This window comes from Centrocercus urophasianus, unplaced genomic scaffold (assembly GCF_019232065.1).
Source record: "Centrocercus urophasianus isolate 14NV4802_14NV808 unplaced genomic scaffold, USGS_Curo_1.0 seq_16, whole genome shotgun sequence".
Taxonomy (NCBI): Eukaryota; Metazoa; Chordata; class Aves; order Galliformes; family Phasianidae; genus Centrocercus; species Centrocercus urophasianus.
Window position 1 is genome coordinate 4,417,258 of NW_024884711.1, and position 20,134 is coordinate 4,437,391.

General features: G+C 39.8%; 1 protein-coding gene across 1 annotated transcript in view; it reads left to right on the forward strand.

Annotated features, from left to right (window-relative positions):
- The first annotated feature begins 1,366 nt into the window (after positions 1 to 1,366).
- SUSD5 (sushi domain containing 5) overlaps positions 1,367 to 20,134 on the forward strand; it is a 42,228-nt gene continuing 23,460 nt past the window's right edge. The window contains exons 1-2 of the mRNA XM_042817373.1: positions 1,367 to 1,460; positions 10,038 to 10,215. Of these exons, the coding sequence (XP_042673307.1) occupies positions 1,367 to 1,460; positions 10,038 to 10,215 (272 nt within the window). The remainder of the gene's footprint in view (positions 1,461 to 10,037; positions 10,216 to 20,134) is intronic.

The window sequence follows — 20,134 nt, forward strand, 5'->3', positions numbered from 1 at the left end:
TTTATCAACCCAGATTCATCAAACATAGGCATTTTTAAAGCTTCCAGTACCATGGTGTTATTGCTTGCTTGAGTATCATACAGGGAGGTTCCTAAGCTTGAGTCATTCCAATCTGACTGAAAATAGCATTTGGCAGGCTCATCATGATCAGAAGATGTCTACCGGCACCTTGCCCTTTCTGCCACCAGGGCCGTGGTGGTAGGGAGGTCGGGTTCCTGCTCCAGCTGTCGGTGGCTTGGAGTTTCCAGCTAACTGAACATTTTTGCCCAGCTTTGAATTTCTAAGGGAAAAAATTTTAAGAAGCTGAAATCAAAGCAAAATAGGATGGGAATATGAAAACAACATTTCTCAGTTCTGCTGAGTTCCAACAGCAACACGAAACTATTCCGTTTATATATTTAGTGAAATAAATCCTGGCATCACCACTCATATATTTCCTCTTATTGTGGGTTATATTTTTTTTAGTTTTGTTTGGACAAATTTAGGACGAGTAGGAATAAGGGACAGATGTCACTGCTGCAAGTGTTGACGGGAGCTGGAAATTCCCCTCACCAACTGCCTCCAGCCCCGAGGAGCACCAACCCGTTCCTCTGTGTCAGGGGCACTGATAAAGGGATGAAGGACAGTGTTTTGAAGCAGAGTCCAACTTTGACCTGTACTTCCTTCTGCCCCTCCAGAAGCTGGGATCTGGAGCAGCAGGACTAGCAGTCCCCATCCTCAACGAAATTCCACTGTCATGGTATAGTGCCATCTGCCACCTTTCCTCTGCTCTCACCTGCAGACTGTCACTCTTGCTGTGGCAGATGCTGACCTGCGACCCTATGCAACACTGGCTGCTTTCACCCCACAGAGGGAAAGCACTCCCCACTCACCATCCCATCCCCGTGGGATGCATAGCTCCTTCCACAAACTCATCCCTTCCCAGCGCCAGCTATGCAGCTGCCCTTCTCCCCTCAGCCAGTGATTTCTCCTGTTCGTTTCTTGCCTCATCCCCCCTTCCCTCCCTCCCGGTGTCTGCATTTCTCGCACCGCTCGCTATTTACTGACAGGGCAATGTGACTTTTCGCACCGGCTCTCGCTGCTCGCTGCCCTGCCGATTGGGCTGGGCAAAGCCTCTCTCCAGCCCCAGCTGGCCGGACATCTCCCCCCACCTCCCCTCCCCTTCACACCCGCCAAGCGACAGATTCCACTCTCCCTCCCTCTCCCTTTCTTTTTCCACCCCTCCCGCCTTCAGCACAGACCCAACACTCAGGATCCCGCCGAGAGAAAGCGGCTCCTTGAAACCATCACCGCAGCCCGTGCTGCGAAGGAGGGAGAGGAAAACCTCCGCACCACCTCCTGCATCGGGGGGCTTCGCGGCAGGGCGATGGCTTTGAGCTCCCGGAGATCATCTCTCACCTTTGCCCGGGGTGTGGGACCCGTCTTCTTCATCCTCCAGATCATCTCGGTTCGGGCTGATGGTGAGTCTCCACTCTGTTCGGGCTGGGTTGCTGGGGCTAGAAGAAGAGCTCTGTGTTGAAATGGGTTATTGAAAAATACAACAAGAAAAAAAAAAAGAAAAACAACAACCAACCTTTCTTTTTTAATAAGAAACTTAAATACATGCCCCAGTATGGGTTAGGAAACGTGTGATTCAGAGCTTTCTGAGACTTTGCAAATATCCTGGGGTGAAGCAAGGAACGGAAATAAGATCCCAGAAGGCTCAGATTGTTTTATTACAACAGAACAACAGGATAGTGACCTTTTCCAGGGGAAGTAAGGATAACAGAACAAAGCCAGAACACAAATAAGAAGCAGCAGCTCTCTCTCCATTATTATTATTTTTTTAATTATTTTATGTATAATTAAAAATACCATTTCTCTGAACGACTTCCACATCTGCCCAGCTCAGATGTCACCGAACATCAGCTTACACGGGCAGGTACTGAGGAAGGGGAGTCGAGAAGCTGAAGGCTTCTGCTCACAGCATTTTTGATCCGGTACAGCACGCTCAGGACAGCAGCTGACCCTCCTGCGAGGGCTTCACCTGCTCTGCACCACTGAGGGATTCGATCGGAGCACAAACTGGGCTGAATCACCACCGGCTGCTTACTCTGCAAGACACTCGCTGACGGTAATCCCGAATGGCAGCATCCTTTGCAAGTAGCCCGTTCCCATTTGAATAATTAAGCCCCCCGATGATGGCCAACTTGCCTTGGTGATAACATCATTAATTTTTAAAGCAAGTGTTTCTTTTCCTGGGAGAGCAGTGCTGAATGGCCATGGTTTTGTTTTGTTTTGTTTTTTCATTTTGCAGCTGCAATAGATTTATGCCTGATCTCAGGATATATATATTTTGTCAGTACAGTAATCCTTTACCACTGTTGTTTGCTGTATTGTGCTGGAGAACAGTTCCTTAACATTATAGGGCAATAAAAACCTCTGCTTGTTCTCGGAGCATTTTTCCACCTCGGCTGAAATTTCTGTCATTTGGCCACGAAATATGGCAAAGGAAAGGGGACAATCCTTCTGCTCACTGCTACCACTTGGTATGCATTTATACACCAGAACCTTGTCTTGTAAATTCAAAGAAAAGCGGAGTAAGAGTAAAGTGAAAGAAATGTATAAGATGACCCCACTGTATTGCAGAAGGAAAACTGCAGTTCTGATTTTAGGAAGTCCTCCTTCCACAGCAAAATCCCTCTCAAATGAGGAAAAAAAGCATCACTACGGATGAAGGCTCTCCACATGACTTGCAAAAGGCATCAGGACGGGAATAATTAATTTGCCTTTGCTAAGAGTGCTTTGTCTGAAAAATTCCCTTTTCAGGAACACCTCCCAGTTTGTTTTGTTTCTGTAGGATTGAAGACATAGATATCCTCTCAAAGAGAAAGGGGAAAATGCTGGAGACCATTTCGAGGCAAAGTTCATGACAGATTTTAATTGACTTTCAACAGTCTGTCAAATCTACTTTACATGTGGTAAAGCACTTTAAGAATTAAAGGGCGGGATATGTGAAGTACTTTATAATTGCCAACCGTTATTATAACACCGCTGTTCTGATTTTTATTTAACTTCTAAAAGTCGTTGCTGAAAACGAGTAAGTCCTCTACCAACGTGCTCCTCAGCGTGTTCTCCTGCTATTAGTACTACAGCAAACAATTGTAACACTGTCCTGCAAACCATCTGGCTAAATATGCAGAAGAAAACATTTGATTTGAACTTAAAAATTTACGGCTACACACAAGTTTTCGTATTTAAGAAGATCTGAGAGTAACGAACAGCAGTAATGCTCCCTTACATAGCGCATTTGAGCCCGATCCAACAGGAAACCAGTTTCTCAGTTGTGGAAATTTTAGGTAAAAATACCACTGTGCCATTCTCTGTTATATGCAAATGTCATTTAGTGACGAAGGATGGTTCTGGGTGACGTGTGTATGTATTGGGTACTAAAGGAACTAAACGTTTTGCAGAGTGCTGAAGGGATTTTGACTCCACCTTGTAAAAACCCAATGAAATCCAGACTGGCCCCTGTTACAGGCAACTCCCCAAAACTGCTTGGAATATATTTCCCAAAGGAAGACTTTCACTTTATTATCTCACACACAAATAATGACAAAGAGCAGGCAGTAAAAGTGGAGACCCTTGGGGTCTGGTGAAAGTGTAAAGCCTTGAAGCTTAATTGATCTCTTTTGACTAATATTTACTGCAACATGTATTGCTGTAGAGCGGATAGACTCCAGAAAGACAAAGATAAACACCTAAACAAAAGATAGCTTTGTTTCGCTTTGCAATTTGCTTTTTCTACAGTGGAAATATGCTTGTTCATAGCTGTGGAGATCAGGGTCGGGCAGATAAGGGTCTCCTCAGGGCCTATTTCTGCTCAGACTTACTCTGGTGTAAGTGTGCAGCAGGGTAGCGCTACTACTGCCAGCACAGTTACTGCTGAGTGAGATAGGTTATGGAAAGGAGTCAATAAACACAGCTCAGCCTTCAGGAGTTGCTCAGCCACAGCTAGCACTGGTAGGTTCCAGGTTTGTGAATGGGAACCACACAGTCAAACAGCACTGCGGTGTAACTTTTTCTCAGCTGGAACCAACTTTAAACTTCACCTTTACGAAGATAAAGGTTTTAATTATGTTCTTGTGATTGTAGCAGTTCTTAAATAACCCACTGCAAATGGAAACTTTTTGGAATATCTTTGTTCTGGGATAGGAGAAAAGAATCTGGCTTCATGTGTGGTGTACAGGAGTCACCTTTGCTTTTCTTGACTCCTCCTTTTGTCACTACTATTAAAATGTAAATAGATATGAGCCATAATTTTCTGCAGATAACTTGCCCTGAGAAAAAGTGTGTGGCAGAGAATTATGGCAGTTAATCTACCTTACCAATACAAACCTGATTTGAGAAACGCTCTATTTGTAACACTTGAGAAATTATTTCAAAGCAGTGGTGTTCTGTTGGCTCAGTTTTGGGGTACGTACAAAACCAATTGGCCAAGGCAATCACAGTATCACAGGGGTTGGAAGGAAGCTCCAGAGATCAGCGAGTCATTTGGTAGTGAGCACACACCGTGACTGCAGAGGTTGCAGGTGAAAGATTATGAATCCAGAAGGCTAGGGACAATTAAGTGAGGATCTGACCGTACTGCTGCCCTAGAAGCAGACAAATCTGAAAGTAGAATTTTACTGATATGCTAATATTTCTTGGTGTATTGGAGCAGACTGATACCACTTTGGTGCTCACACAGCTGCCCTTTTGCTACATATGCAGGCTAGATACAGTACTCCAGTCCTATAGGGAAAGAAGTCTTACGCTGGTAATAATTAAGATTTTCTTCCCTATAGGATTGCTGTTAAGCAGAAGTCAGTGGGCAGAACTAGCTATCAAGTATGTTTCAGTAAATAAGAAAAAATGAATCAAATTAAGTACCTATCCTGAAAAAAGAAAAAAGAAAAAAAAAACCCAAACAAAAAAGAATTACGTGGATAGCAGAGATAAGGAGCAGTTTTAGATCTGCAGTAAAACTCCTGAAAAATTTTAAGAGGGAAAAATCCTACTATGGTCTTTCTTGATGAAAAGGCTCTAAAGAAAGCCAAAGGAAAAGAAAAGAAATTATGCTTCTTCTCTTCTGCTGAATCTATACAGCTGTGTTTGAGTAGCAGGTGTGTAAGCAATTCCGGTCCTACTTGCAAACCAGCTAATATGTTTGTATGTTGCAAAAGCAAATCCATAAACAATTGCAAATATTTGACCCTAAAGCCTTTACTAACATTAAAATTTAAGTTCAACGTGAGCTTAGCTGAGGAGGAACTCTGAAGTGACCTCCAAATTTTTCTACTTTTCTGATGATGCAATATTTTAAGCAGTTTGAACTAAATAAGACATCATTCATTTTATTTTCTCATAGAAATAAACTCTACATTCATGAACATTCTGGTAATTACCCAGATCTCTCTCTGTAATTGTACAGTTTTACTGAATCTCCCACCCTTGCTATTACAATCAAGGCCATTGTTACACATAGCCATAGAAATGGAAATGAAATTGCTTTTGAAGTACAGAGTTGAACTTCTCTTCCTCCACTCTCCTTTACCTCGATTTGAAGACTTCAGCATTTAAGTAAAAATAAATCAGCGGTGAAATATATACATCTTTTACCACATTTATTTCGTTAAAAGTGATGAGATTCTACCATTTGAGCTAGTAAAACATCATCCTATCAGCACAATAGACATGCCTTTTTAAGTACTTCATTTTATATTATTTGTGAGAGACCCTTCTGTTTTAAAGTCTATTTGGTTCCTTCAAGCATGGTGCAAGTCCTCCGGAGGACATGGAAGAATTTGAACTTCAGTAGGCTTTGAACAGTGCCTGTATACCTCAAAAGAACTTCTGTTTGTTAATGTATTAGAATAAATTATCTAACTCTGTCTTCTGTTAATTCCACTGGGATTCCTACAAATAAGAAGGAATGGAGCTGGAAGTCTTCTGAAGTGTCCCTTTCTGTGCTTTTCTGTATCTGATTATAGACAGCTCTTCAGTCTCTAAAGCATAATAAGGTTCAGTTGTTAGAAGCTGAGTTTAGCAAAATTTGAAACTGGAAATAAGGCGGAGTGAGAGTAATGAACCATTGGAACAGTTTACTATAAAGCGTGCTGTAAATTCTCCATTACTTGGAGTCACTGAATCATGACTGGATGCCTTTTGAAAAGACATGCTCCAGTTCAACCATGAATTTTTGGAGTCAGTGTTGGAACTGCAGGGGGAAATCTACAGTCTAGTTATGTAGAAATTCAAACAAGGTGATAAAAATGAATCCTAGAGGGCTTGAGATCTATGGTTATGTTCTCAATCATACTGTACTGGAGTACTCTTTAATAAAAACTGTCCTCAGCTATTGCTTGTTGACAAAATTTTAGAGCCAAACAATAAGTAATAAAAAAAAAATTATCTATTTATCAAAATAGAATTACAGTTCTGTAATGATGATAGCAGAGGCTATACATATAATATACTGCAGTTATTAAAGAAATTTCAAGCGTGAATTTTTATCGAGAACTGCAAGTTTAGCTGTTAATTAACTACAGGAAGAATTATGTCTTATCATTTATGTCTTAGCAGTGAAGTTAGAACTTTTTCACTAGTTTCAAAGGGAAACCTGAAAAATCTCTACGATGAAGACATTTTTCAATCTGAAACTGTAAAACTCAAATTATGTATTAAGTATTCTGAGAAAGGCTACTTCCCATGGATTCCTAGCTTGAACTTGAAATAGAGACTGGCTTTGTCTGAAATCTTCAGAAAAGTATGTAGAGTTTTGGTAACAGATTTCCAGACCACCTGTCTCATCATTCCACTATGGGAAGCAGAAATGCTACAGGCTACAGAAATGAAGGAAGAGCATAGGGAGGGAGCTCAGACGTGCTGGCTGTTGCACAACCAAAGGTATTCGTGCAAATATACAAAAAGACATGATCCTTGCATGCTGTTCATTATGGAAATACAGCAGCCTTGTATTTAAAACAGGGTGATAATGCATCTCTTGAGATTATCTCAGAGAGAAAACTGGTTTCAACTACTCTACGCTGTCATAGTGTGTTGAACAGAGGGGTGATACCATTTCAATATTTCACAACCCATATAGTAAAACTGACTGTGTATCACCAAGTATGTGAGGCAGGGATTTTTTTCTTCATTTTTCACTGTAAAAAGCAACAACAAAAGGTTTACAAATATCTTGCCCTTAGGTGCACAGCTTCAAAATCAGACCACTTGTGTGACTGAAAGTGAAAATAATCAGTACAAGAATGTTTCAAGCCAGTCAGTCACAGCACTGTAAGGTGCACTGCTGCAGTCTTATTTATTTAAGGGCTTTTCCCTGTTGCTGTTCTAATATGTCTCCTACTTATTTTTTTCCTTCTAAATGCCCCTTTGTAAAGTGACACTTGGCAGAATACTGGGGATCCAAATGTTTCATTGGTAAGGTACCAGGTGCAGCTTGCTACTACTTATAAATTAAAAAAAAGACAACAACAAAGCAAGACATAAAGCACATGTTAAAATCTGGGCAGATAGCCATAGAACTTCTGGAGTTCTGGAGAAGATTCACAGGTCATTCTGGTAAGATGGACAGCCATTTTCACCCCCTTCTGGCTGACCAGAATTTCCTATGAAGCAGTTCACTATAATTTTCCTGACCAGTAAGACTTTCCTAGCTTACCCTAAAATCTATTTGCCTACATATTTTGGATATCCCAGAAGTCCAGCACTTTCATACTTTCTAGCAAGAAGTTAATTTACATTAACAACTGTAAAACACCTGGAAAAACATAATGGGCATCTACTGGTACATAGGCGAAATGATGAACTTTATTTCTTCTAATTATTTTTTCACAGAACTCAGTCCTTAAAGATTTTTCTTTCAAGTTTAGCCTCCTAAATAAAATGCTTTAAAATCTTTATAAAAGTAAGATGTTCCACAACTAAGGAATGGCAATTTAAAGTCATTCTGCTTATATTGCTTCTCCCAACTCCATGCATTCTTCACTGTGGCTGTTCATGGCTTTGGAAACAACAAAATTTGGGGCATTGGCAAAGAATCCTGAGGTTTTTGTTCTCAGGAGTGAAGAGGCTTGCTTTTTTCACCGGTCTGTGTGTACTCCCTAATTCTAGTCATAATTCATTATATTGTTTAGTCTAGTGGTTAGGACACTGATCAGTGCTTCTGGGTTGCACTCTATATGGGAACTGCTGAATCATAGCCTGAACCTCTGATTGAAGCGAGCAATGAGTTAGCCTTGGGAGCACAGGTAAAGGCAATTGGGAAAAAATTGGAAGGGGTGGAGCCTGGCTGCACCTCTCCTAGACCCATTTAAGAGCTGACTGCCACTAGGAATGGGTCTTTTCTAGAGATCCCTACTCTGGAGTTTTGCAGTGAGCCTAGGATACAGGTAAGCTTTCTGTCTATTTTCTTTTTGTTACTATAATCTGCTTTGTCAAACTCTCTTGTTTATTTTGTAATTCTAACGTCATTATATTCATTAATTATACACACTCCTAGGTCAACTTGCTGCCTGAGAAAATCACTCTGGTTACTGTGGATTCCCTTTCCTTATCGTTATTGCTTGTCCTGTTTATTTAGTTGCTTTCTGTCTATCGCGTGAACTCCTTGCTGTGCATATCTAGAATGACCACCAAAACAGCTCTTTATCAGGACCCATCTATGCTTGTTAGTGTAAACACAAATTACATATTTACATGATAGAAATTTTGTATATTTTAATGTAATGATTGTTCCTTCATTAGTTTAAATTCTGCACTAGAGAGAACAGAGAGCTGTTAGGCGCAGACTTATCCTGTATCAGTGGCTGTATGTAGGATTAGATTCAGATTTATTAATTCGTTAAAGTGATATGTGGGTGGAGGTGTCTCTTTGTATACAATCAGCTTAGAGCAATCTGAAGGATTACAGATACTGGTCAGTATATGGTGTGAGTGTGAAGCTAGCTACCTAATGAGCTGTCAGTATGTGCTGGAAGTTACGCTTTCTTGTAACCACTGCCACTAATCTGATTTTTAAATAAGCCATAAATGTTTACAGACATTCAAAAGATGTCTTCCTGTGCCTGCAAGCAATCTAAATTTATACTTGAAAATTTAGAAGATATTCTGAGGGATTTTACCTTCAGAAAGAAGACACTTATGGCAATTCAAATGCCAGCATTGTGAATGGTCTCCTGTGTTTCTTTTTCTGGTGACATCTGGCAAATGTGTTTATTCCACAACCCAATAACTTCTCAAGCTTTATTGCCAAAACCCCAATTGCCCTTTTCCCAGTTGCAGGAATCTCTAATGTTCACCCTTAACATCTTTCACAATGTTAAATAAATTAAAATAAACTGAACTGAAAATAAAAATAACTCCAGCAATTGTTGTGCTGAATTTGTCCTCGTGCTCATTCAAGAAGTCTTCTATTAAGGAAGAAATCCCCTCTGTCTTTCCAGAAAGATATGAAAACAAAGTGGCTTTGCAGCAGCATTTAGGCGCACATTTCCACAGAATTTTTATTCTAGAGACTGAGTATAAATCTCTGATGTGGAAGAGTGATTTACAATACTGGGATGTAGATCTGTTCTTGCTGTATACAGGTAGTTTTATAACTCTAGTTACAATATGCTTGGTAATGAATTCCAATGTTATATCCAACAGCAGGCGTTCTGACTTTGACTACTTAAGTGCATGTAAGAGAGTGTCAGTGCTTTCTCTTTCCACATCCTAAGCAGAGACCTGTAGAAGGATGGTAAGCTTTTGTGTAGACTAGGAATGAACAGGTACTCAGCTGTGTTTGTATTTGTCTTGATTAATGTAAGTAAAAGAAAAACTGCAGTGAAAGTCTTTACGGTGTTGCTAGCTAATTAATTCTAAGAAACAGGTTGCTCACTGGTTTGAACTTAGTAAGAACAAGACTTTATTTGGTGATAATCTGCAATATTTTTATGGAACATATATTGAGTACCATGCCACGATGAGTGACCTGATCTTTCTTGGTGCTGCAGGGAAAGTGTTTGCACTTGAGTCCAAGAACAACTCTCAGGGTCTGGATCTAGCTGAAGCTGAGAAAGCTTGTGTTGACCTGAGTGCTCGCTTAGCAACCGCAGAAGAGCTGAAAAGGGCTGTCCTGGACTGTTCCTTCATTGGCTGCACCACGGGATGGCTGGCTGATGGCACAGCTGGGTAAGAACAACAGTGTAACCTTCCTGAGACATATAAATGACTGCTGTAAAGACATTTTTCCTCTTAGATTAAGTTTACTACTGAAAAACACTGGCCGCAGTTCAAGCACTGTGGTATACATGTCATCCTGTCCAGAGTTTCCTCTTCCTTTTTCTTACTGAGTTGTCACAGTTCTGCCCCACAGTGGGGCAATGAGCCCTGAAGGAGCTTGCAGCCTATGGACATAATACTGAGTTATCAACATCAGTGCTCCCACTGACTGTAGGTACGTGCTCAGTTTGCTGAGATTCTCATAGAAATTGGGTCTCTGTCTCAGTTATTTATTGCTGTCTAAGAATATGATAGGCATATTCAAGCAGGTGTACCTAGATATGGTAAGGAAAACCTGCTAGGGAGTTGGGTGAGAAAGCTCACCAGAGGGCTGATGTTGTTACTGGACATACTGAACTATATTAATGGAGGTAACACAGGTGACTCCAAATGGCAGTGGGCTGAGATTTGTCTCTCAAATAAACGGCACTACAAGAAGTAAGGAGGAAAAGAAGCAGGGTGAATTCAGCACAGTGATGTTTCTCTTCTGCTATGAATACTGAAGAATTCTAAATGACTTTCAGTGAAGTTACGATTTTGAGGATGTGTCGTCAGTTGTGCTAGCTGTGTACCAGCAGCAGCACAGCTGTACCACCATGGTGCTCCATCCTGGCTGATGCATGCTCCTTCCGCATGGTGTTAAGGGCTTCCAGAACCCAAGCTGACTCATTCCTGTTACCCTACAGTGCTGAGCTGTGTCAAGAACATACAACTCAACTTCCCCATCTCTTCCAAAATGAAAGCCTTTACAGCATGCCACAGGTGAAGAGACTTTATATTTGATAGATAAAGAGACCAAATCACAGAGAATTCAGTATAACATATATATATATATCAAGACATTATTTCCAGTTTCCCAAACTTTAGCATACTATTGGATTTTGTGAGAGTTACCAGTTACCCTATAAGCACACATTGGTGTTCATGTATTTTCAGTAGTAGAACGGAACTTCCAAAGGACAGAAATAGCAACAATTGAAAATGATATTTAAACAACTTCGAGCAAAAGCAACTTGTTCAGGTGATCCTTTATTTTCCAGGTGGAAAAGATTTTTTTTCTGGAAGATTTATTTTTATGTACCTTTAGACATTTAAAAAGATCAAGAAATATCTCAATATAAAAGATAGTGATCTAAACACTAAAAATTTTTCTTCCTGCCCCAGTTGCTGATATGTCATGTAGGCTGAAGAGCCAGAAAAACTGTGTCTAAGAAATGCAAGGAAAAGTTGTTGTACAAGTCCTTTCATATCACCTCTCTATTATGGAAGCAAAGAGTGCTGAAGGGTGGGAGAAGGAAGCACACCTTTTTTATCTGGGTAGTACCACTGATTTGTCTGAGAGTTCCTCAGTTCTTTAATATAAGCTCTGGAGCTATGACTATGAGTAGACCAGTTGTGGATCTATCCCTCAATATCTTCAAAATGAAAATTGGATACAGTGATGGCATTGGATACAGTGATGGTATTGTTGTATGAGTCACATTATGGTGATGTGGGAATGCACACAACATAGACTCATAGAATCATTAAGGTTGGAAAAGACCGTGAAGATCATCTTGTCCAACCATCAGCCCCTCATCACAGTGGTCGCTAACCATGTCTCTCAATGCCGCATCCACACAGTTCTTGAAATGGTGACTCCATCACCTCCCTGAGCAGCCTGTTAATTCATCAAGCATCAGCTGGGCTGTTTTCTGCTGTGCCTTTCTTGTTAGAATGAGCTTGCTCTACATCTCCCTACTTCTTTGTCCTCTTCCAAATCCTTCAAAGTCATGCTTACAAAAGAACTTGGCAGTACTAATGGGTTTGTACTACCTAGTGTACTTAATAAATCCTTGATATTTTCTTCCTATATTTCAGTCCATCTTCTTGTTTCTTTCTTTTCTTTGGAAAAGATGGAAAGTCACGTTCAAGGATTACACTAGCTATGTTCTGATGGTGAGTGGTTACTTAGGTATCATACTAATGGAGAGGAAGGAGGCTTTTTATCTCTTCCATCTTCCCGTACTCCATTCATCTGGTAAATTCTGTAAACTATTCATCAGAAAGGACATTAACAGGGGCACATGCACAAACTGTTGCTGTGCACACGCCATGTATGGAGATTTCTGTAGGTACTCACCAGAGAGTAGTTCTTTGGAGCTCCTGTAAGATGAACTTCTTTTTCTTTTCTGGGACTCTTACTTATGGCTGGGCAAGCTCCAGAACCTGCATTGCTTGCTTCATTGAAGTGAGTTCTTAATACACTCAGGGAAAGTGCAGTGTCTGAGAAGACTATACTGGTTTCACTGTTAGTTAAGGCAGCTCTGGCAGAAGAAATGGGCAGCCAAGTGCAAAGTATGTAAATGGGACAAAGCTATTGAAGTTGAAGAAGCCTGTGCATAATATGAAGATTTTTTTTCAGAGGGATTTGGATTAATGAATAAAATGATGACAAATGAAGTTCAATAACAATATACTTGGGAATGAGTATGCAGTCTGCTTGAAAATATTTCACACACCAATAGTGTGTGGTCTATCAGTCCAGGAAAGATATGAGGAAATCACTGTGGAGGGAACAAAGAAAACCACTGTCGAAAAAGACAGAACTAAGTTTTTAGAGTGTTTATGGGATGGGCTGGATGTAATGAAAAATTCATACATGTGTATATATTTATACACTCATATATAGGTCTGTGTAACAGGAGGCTTTGGAGTAACTCCTTTAGAGTTCCTGTTACTCCATCTTAAAAAAAAAAAAAAAAAAAAAGCCTAAGACAGGCTAAAAAAAAAAGCTTAAGAATGATTAAAGGTGTGGAAAAGCTATTGAGGGAGGGCTCAACACGTGTACTTGTCAGTTATTTGCTTTAAAAAATATTTCTAGAGGAACCTATTCAGTATTTTGGGCATTTCTTTAATAAATGAAAAGTACCAGCAAGGATCAAGGATAAACTGTGAATATGAACACTTCAGTCCACGCTCTCCTCAAATGATTTAACGAGGAGGGGGCAAAACGGGCTTCCCTGCAGATCCAGATGATCACAGAAGTAGACAAAATTATTTCCAAAACATAGGATTCCTCACTGGGTACTTCTTGTGTTATTTATCTTGATGGAGCTTCACATCTTCAAATGTGATGGCATGGCCCGGAGGAGGAAGTCGCCACCCACGTTTACTAGTCCAAAACTATTTAGGTCTTTAGAAATTAGAACTAATACCTTGGATCCCACCCAGAAACTGGTTGGAATCCGTGGAAGATCCCAGAGCTTTAGTCCTGTATTCTCCCATATCCTCTTGGATCGTGTGCATCAGAAAGGAGATGAATAAGGGGGAACATGGGAACATGATAAAAGTAGTTCCTAATTTCAGGAAGAATTTTATTATTATTATTATGTTTTGGTTTTTTTTATGCCTGAAAAATATCTTAATCCTTCCTCTGAGGAAAAATGGATTAAATGCTGGCAACAGAAGCAAGCACAGACAAGTAATAGGAGTGAAGGCATTGGTGGAGCTGCAGATTTTATGATGTGCTTCAGTCCTCCTTCCACAACATAGACTTAAAACTGCATATAAGCATGTAAGGACATTTTCACCTCTTGGTGAGTTTTCTGGGTCTTACATAAGCTGGTGACAGCCAGTTCATACCTGGTGGCTGTTCTTTGATCTTTTTGAATTATACTCATCGCTCTTTGCTGTTGTGCCCTTATTATCATTTTTACATCCAAATGAGGGCCTGTAAGCCTGTGGAAGTTCCTCCTTTAATGTCTGAGGTGCGTTTCTGAATCAGTCAGTGTGTTTATACTACTTGCTCTCAGGGTGTTAGGTGTTAAAAGGCATCATTTTGTAAAGAGTGATGCCAGGGGAAATAGATATCATTCTGCTAATGGAGCTGCTCATTGGAGTTCTCTAACCCATTTTCTGCTCTGTAGTCTGAGTTAGCCTAAGCAGCAGGTTTTGACAAATACAAATTGCCTTAACTGACTTGTGATGGAAATGGCTTAAACAAACTGTTCTCTGCCAGTAAATCCAATGACACAATAAGCTCATTGGCATTGTGGTTTGAGCAGCCTGGGACAGAACGTCTTCCACAGGCATAAGGTTATGTTTTTGTATTCCACTTTCAATTGTTCAGAACAACCCAATTCAGAGCTTGGGGCTGTTCACACAGGCAAGTTGCTGGCAGGTTCAGGGACATGAAAACTTTTAGATAAGATCCACTGATGAATAGGTACGGTCCAGAGGACAAGTGGTACGTTCTTCCAGCAGCCCAGAAGTAAGTCATTTAGAAGTCAGCCTTGAAATGTGTAACTTGTGAAGTATTACACATTGTTAGAGTGCAGGAAACGAAATGCTGTTTAGGCAGGTTTCATTTGTCAGATTAGAATGAGCCCTAATGGCTATTAATATTAAAATGACACTCTTATGACTTATTTGCATGTCAGACGAGTGAGTCAGTAAAACCAGAATATAAACAACAACAAAAAAAGGTTGTAGAGTTCTTTGAAAAGCTTTTACTGCTATTGTATGGGAGCTGGCGAATCACGGCCTGAGCCTCTGATTGACCACCTGAGGCGAGCACTGAGTCAGCCATGGAGCACAGGTGAAAGCAATTCAGCTGTGTGATGGAAGGAGTGGAGCCTGGCTGCACCTCTCCTAGACCCATTTGAGAGCTGACTGCCAGTGGGGAAGGATCTCTTCTCTAGATCTGTCCTTGGAGTTTTGCAATGAGCCCAGGACAAGGGTAAGCACTCTTATCTATTCTTTTTTTGTTATTATAATCTGCTTTGCCAAACTCTCTTGGTTTCTTTCTTTTTTTTTATAATTATAACATCTTTATATTCATTGATTATACAGCTATCTTCTGAAAACTGTGCCTAGTCCTGCAGCACTGGGCAGTGCAGTGTGTTCTCTCAAATGTTCATTTCTGTTTTGTTTTTTAATCTGGAAAGTAAGCATGATAGTTTTTCTTACGATCAGCCCTACTAATTGTGCACAGGATATTAGAAAGCAGCTACTGATTTTTTTTGCTGTAAGTAAAAGTGTCAGCAACTTGTATTAAGATATTCATAGCACATTCACTCGTTTCCTGCACTTTTGCAGGCCTGAGAAGATGGAGCTGTCCTATTCCCTCTGTTGCTCCTTGTTTTTCTATGAAAGAATGAATGCATGTAGTCCAACTATAACCTATTACCTGAAAGCTCTGCATAGACTCTCTGTTCTGTAATAGCTGTCCTGCAGGACACTCAACGTGTTTCTTTGAATGAACTTGCCCTAGGCTGGTTCCTACCCAGTCCCTGGAGGATTTGTCTCAGAGGGGATAGATAACTCTGGAGTGAGCAAACACAGCCAGCTAGAATAAGCCTTGCAGTGGGAGTCAGAAGACTGAGGTTCTTTTCTTGGCTGACCACAGACCAGATGTTTACTGCTAGGAAAATTACTTCATCTCTGTTTTTCCTTCCTTTGTTAGCTCTTCAGGTTTTGCATTGACTCCTCTTGAATGTTTCTACAGTGTCTAACACAACGGAGCCCTTGGTGCAGATAACGCCAGTGGGAACTATAATAACAAGATGCAAAATTAGCATTTCACAGGGCAGTCTTCTCCCTTTTCTGCCTACAATGCGAGACTTGCCCAGCACCTGGCAGTAGGGTAATAACAGCTTGTTTCCTGGGAAATTGAAAAGCAATATCCAAGGAATGAAATAGGAATAAATCTCTAGCTCTTGCCAGTCTTCTTATCCATGTATGGAGACCCTTGGATTTGTTGGCCCTATGAAATCTGTCCAGGTGTGTATAATGTAACAGATCTGCTTACTTATCTGCAGAGGAGCAGTCCTAATAACATGTCAGTTTGCCAAGCTCCCTGTTTTATTTTAAGGCTGTGCTCTACTGCCTGATGAGAGAATGCATATGAATTTTCTCCTGCATGCCTGTATGACATGGGCCAATTAACTCCCTTCAAGAGATAATCCAGACATAGGTGACAGCATATGGTCCAATTAAAAATGCAAAATCTGGTTCTGAGACTAAGGGGACTTAGAAATGCACTCCTGAAAGACGTTCAGCACCTCTTCCAGGAGATGCAGGGCAGTGCTGAAAGACTTGAACGAGGCATGAGTGAGACGGCACCTGCGATACTGCAGTGTGATTCTTGACATCCAAGCTCAGAAGAGATGAGTTCAGACTTGGAGATGCACTTAATCTTAGCAAATCTACAACAGTGACTAATACCAAGATTTTAACTTGCCAGCTAGGTCTAATGAGATTGATACTCAATTTTTCAGAAGAACTTCACCTTCACATATTGTTTTTTTCCCCACAATCTCTCTATTATCCAATCCCATCTGAAAGCTTCTGGTCTTTCATCGAGTTTCTTTGCAAATTAACAGCATTTAATAAACATTTTAAAACCTTTTGGTAACTAATTAATATCATTTGTTATGAACACTGTGGAGTGGTTCATTCATGGAACACGTACAGTTGAACTGGGTAAAACCAACTGCCTAGTGACACTTGCTATGTCTGTGAGCACCCAACGAACTAGTCGAGGACAGGAAGCAATCCAGATCTCCTCTATGTACACTGAAAATGCTCAAATTATATGTACATAGTGACATTATAGTAAAATGGCTATATAAAATCTTTCATACTAGGCTACAGTATGAAAAATCTGCATGAATGGGCCATATTTATTTAATGAACAGAGGCCTTACTATTTCAGTAGTCATACATACAATTTTAAGCACAAAAGAGTGCATTTTGGGATATATTTTTAAGAATTTAAAGGATATTGGTTCTGCCTCGGTAAGACCTCCTTTTGACATTTCCAGTGGCAGTATTGCTGTTGGAATGTCTTCATGTCACACTTAGCAGCTGCTTTCTTTGGGTCACATCCAGCCAAAATTAGCCTCTATAGTTCCCAGTCAATGGACTTTCCAAAGCCCACCTGTGCTCCCCTTCATGACTTTTCATGGAAATTTTCTTCCCTTCAGTAATCATGAACATGTCATTTGTATTTTATTCCTCATCAGAGCCAGCTTTATAATTTGCAGTTTCCCAAACTACAGAAGGGAAAGACTAAGAATAAAAATTCTCCAGTTTGGCTTCCAGACTACTGATTTTTTTTTTTATTTTTTTTTTCTCTCACCTAGTTAATGAAACACAAGTGGTAAAACTGATCCATGAAAAAAATTAGCACAGGATGTTAACGATTTATCTTGACTAAGGATAGCGATGAAGTTTTAAACTTACTAATTAGAGAAAGTCTTGTTATAGTTAATTATGTTATGAACTTTCACAGTGCCTCTACTTCCACATCACTGATGATGGCTACTGAGTAGAATATACTCATATTCAAGCTTGCACTTCCATGAAGAAATGCCTTAAGATCCTCCTAACTCAATCCAGCTAATTTACCGACGAGATAACTTGCTATCAGTTGGCAGACAGCATTGTGACTATAAAACACCCTGGTTCCACCTACTGTTTTTTTGCATTGATGCTGGAATTGATCAAGCTGTGTTGTATAATCTCAGCCATTAACTCCATCTATATGAACTTAGGTTTACTGAAAATTTTTCGAGTATTATGAAATTGCTATGCAATAATATTAGAAAGCAGAAGTACCAGTGTACACTAGTATAGCCATAATTTATTATTTATGTAAAATACAGTTTCTTAATTAGATGTTTATTAGATAATAGCATATTATGTCATATAGTGGAATAAACAGTATTCAAATCAGCCTCTTCTGCTATTTCCTTCCCTGAGCAGAGGAACTGGTAATAATGCAAAATATACCAATAGCTCACTGTTCAGTAGATGGATTAGAAAAGTGTGTAACCAGCGCAAATGCAAGTGGAATACTTAAAGAAAATCTGGTTCCCACTTTGTGCTAAATGTTAAACTTTCTCCTCTCATACACATATGCTAAATGCAGTATCTGAATTACCTTCACCATCCTCTGGTCTTACCTTCAGGGTGGATACTGAGCAAGCACAACAAATTGTTCTTACGTGGATGAATTGCCCAGAAATAAATAAGCTGGGTCCAAAACAGTGCGCAGTCCCCGTCGTTTCTCTTGCGCTCTTGCTTGAGAGGGGGAGAGGCACCATGAAGCAGATTGTCTATCTAGGCTAAGTGGTAGTAGTGGTAGATTGAGGAGAACCTCATTAGATTTTGGCTCTACTTGTCAAGATACCAAAAGGAAACACCATCAGGTGCCCTTCTGCTTTCCATCATACAGCAGAGGCTGTTGTCAACACAGGTGAAATCTTTTGTCCAATGATGCCCTACAGGTAAACTCTCATGTGATGGTTGTTGCTGAAGTAAGAGTTCAGTGCCTTTATATGAAGATGGTGACCATAATTGCTCTTAACTGTAAAACATGGGACTCTTTTAATCTTCAAAGCAGCCTTGATTTTCAGTCCTCATTTAAACTTGCAAGATAAGGTAAAAGCAAATCTTAGGAATGATTTCTCATAAAATTATTGTGTAAGGCAAAACAATTTCTTTCAATTTTTTAAGATCAAAAAATAGAATCAAGCTAGGAAACCTTTTGAGAACACCACAACCATGAAAAAAGTAAGATGCTAATACTGTGTCTGGATATTTATCTTCCTGACAGTGTATGATACTTACAGCATACATGTGTGGCTGATTTTTATGCTGTCATTGTGAGAGTTTTTCAGAGTTCACAGCAGTGCAATAATAGTTTTTTGGAGATGCATGAGTATTTCAGGTAGATATATATCTAACATAGAAGACTATTATGGATGATTTGCATTCTGAACTCAATAAGTTTCTTCCAAGCACGTCTGAAATGTTACTTTCATAAGAATTTCCATAGAAGAAAAAATGAAATCACTTTTTTTTTTAAAATGAGGTACAAAATCATGCATTACACTGCTATAAGTAGCAGATTATAACACATCCAAGAAAGGTGAGGAATGAGCAATTTTGTAGAAGTTTATGTTCAATTACTCCATGAAAGTAGCAATAAATAGAATTAAAATTCCCTACATGACTATATTCTTCTAAATGTCTGGGTGCTTTGGATGCCTTCCTACAAAAAAATATAAGCTTTGTGGCATTCTCTCAACCATGATGCATGATGCAGCACTGCAACAATTCAAAATGATAAAGAATCAACTAGAATCTGCATTTCCACAACTTCTCACCAGGGTGCTGGAACTACAAGAGATGGCTGTAGATAGGAATAATAGCTATTTATTGGTTTCTTATTGCAGTATGGCAATGCTGCTGCTAAGCAAATGTCAACATATGTTGAATTCTGAACTGAGAACGTGCTTGCCATTTTCCAGTCATCAAATGAAAGCGATTGACAAAGTTAAAAGCATCAAAACCTACTTGTGAGAGCTGAGACAACAGTGTACCTACATCTTTCATCTATGATTACAGCATTTTACAGATTTGGAGAAACATACCTGCCCTCAAGAACTCTGAGAAAAGAGGCTATTATTGCATATTTTTAGTTGTGCCTGCAGTCCTACTGACTGCAAAGACACAGTTTCAGTGCCAAAGGCATTGCAGGTCTAATCATTAGAGCTGCTGCTGAGAAATGCTGAGCGCTACTGAAGCTCCTTTTAGCAGTGGTAATAACAGCTTATGGAAGATGTTCAAAGCCTGCAAGATTGAGCTTTGGTAGGAAACTACTGACAGAGAAGGAGCAATAGGAGACATTAAATAGATTTTGTTTTCCTCTTTTATTTTTTTCCTATGTCTACAGGGCATGTTTTCTTTCCTCTTGGAGTAATTACGTTAGAGTGTTTTCTATTTCAATCAGATCAGTTTTAATATGACAAAATCCAAATTAAATTTCTAAATGGCGGAT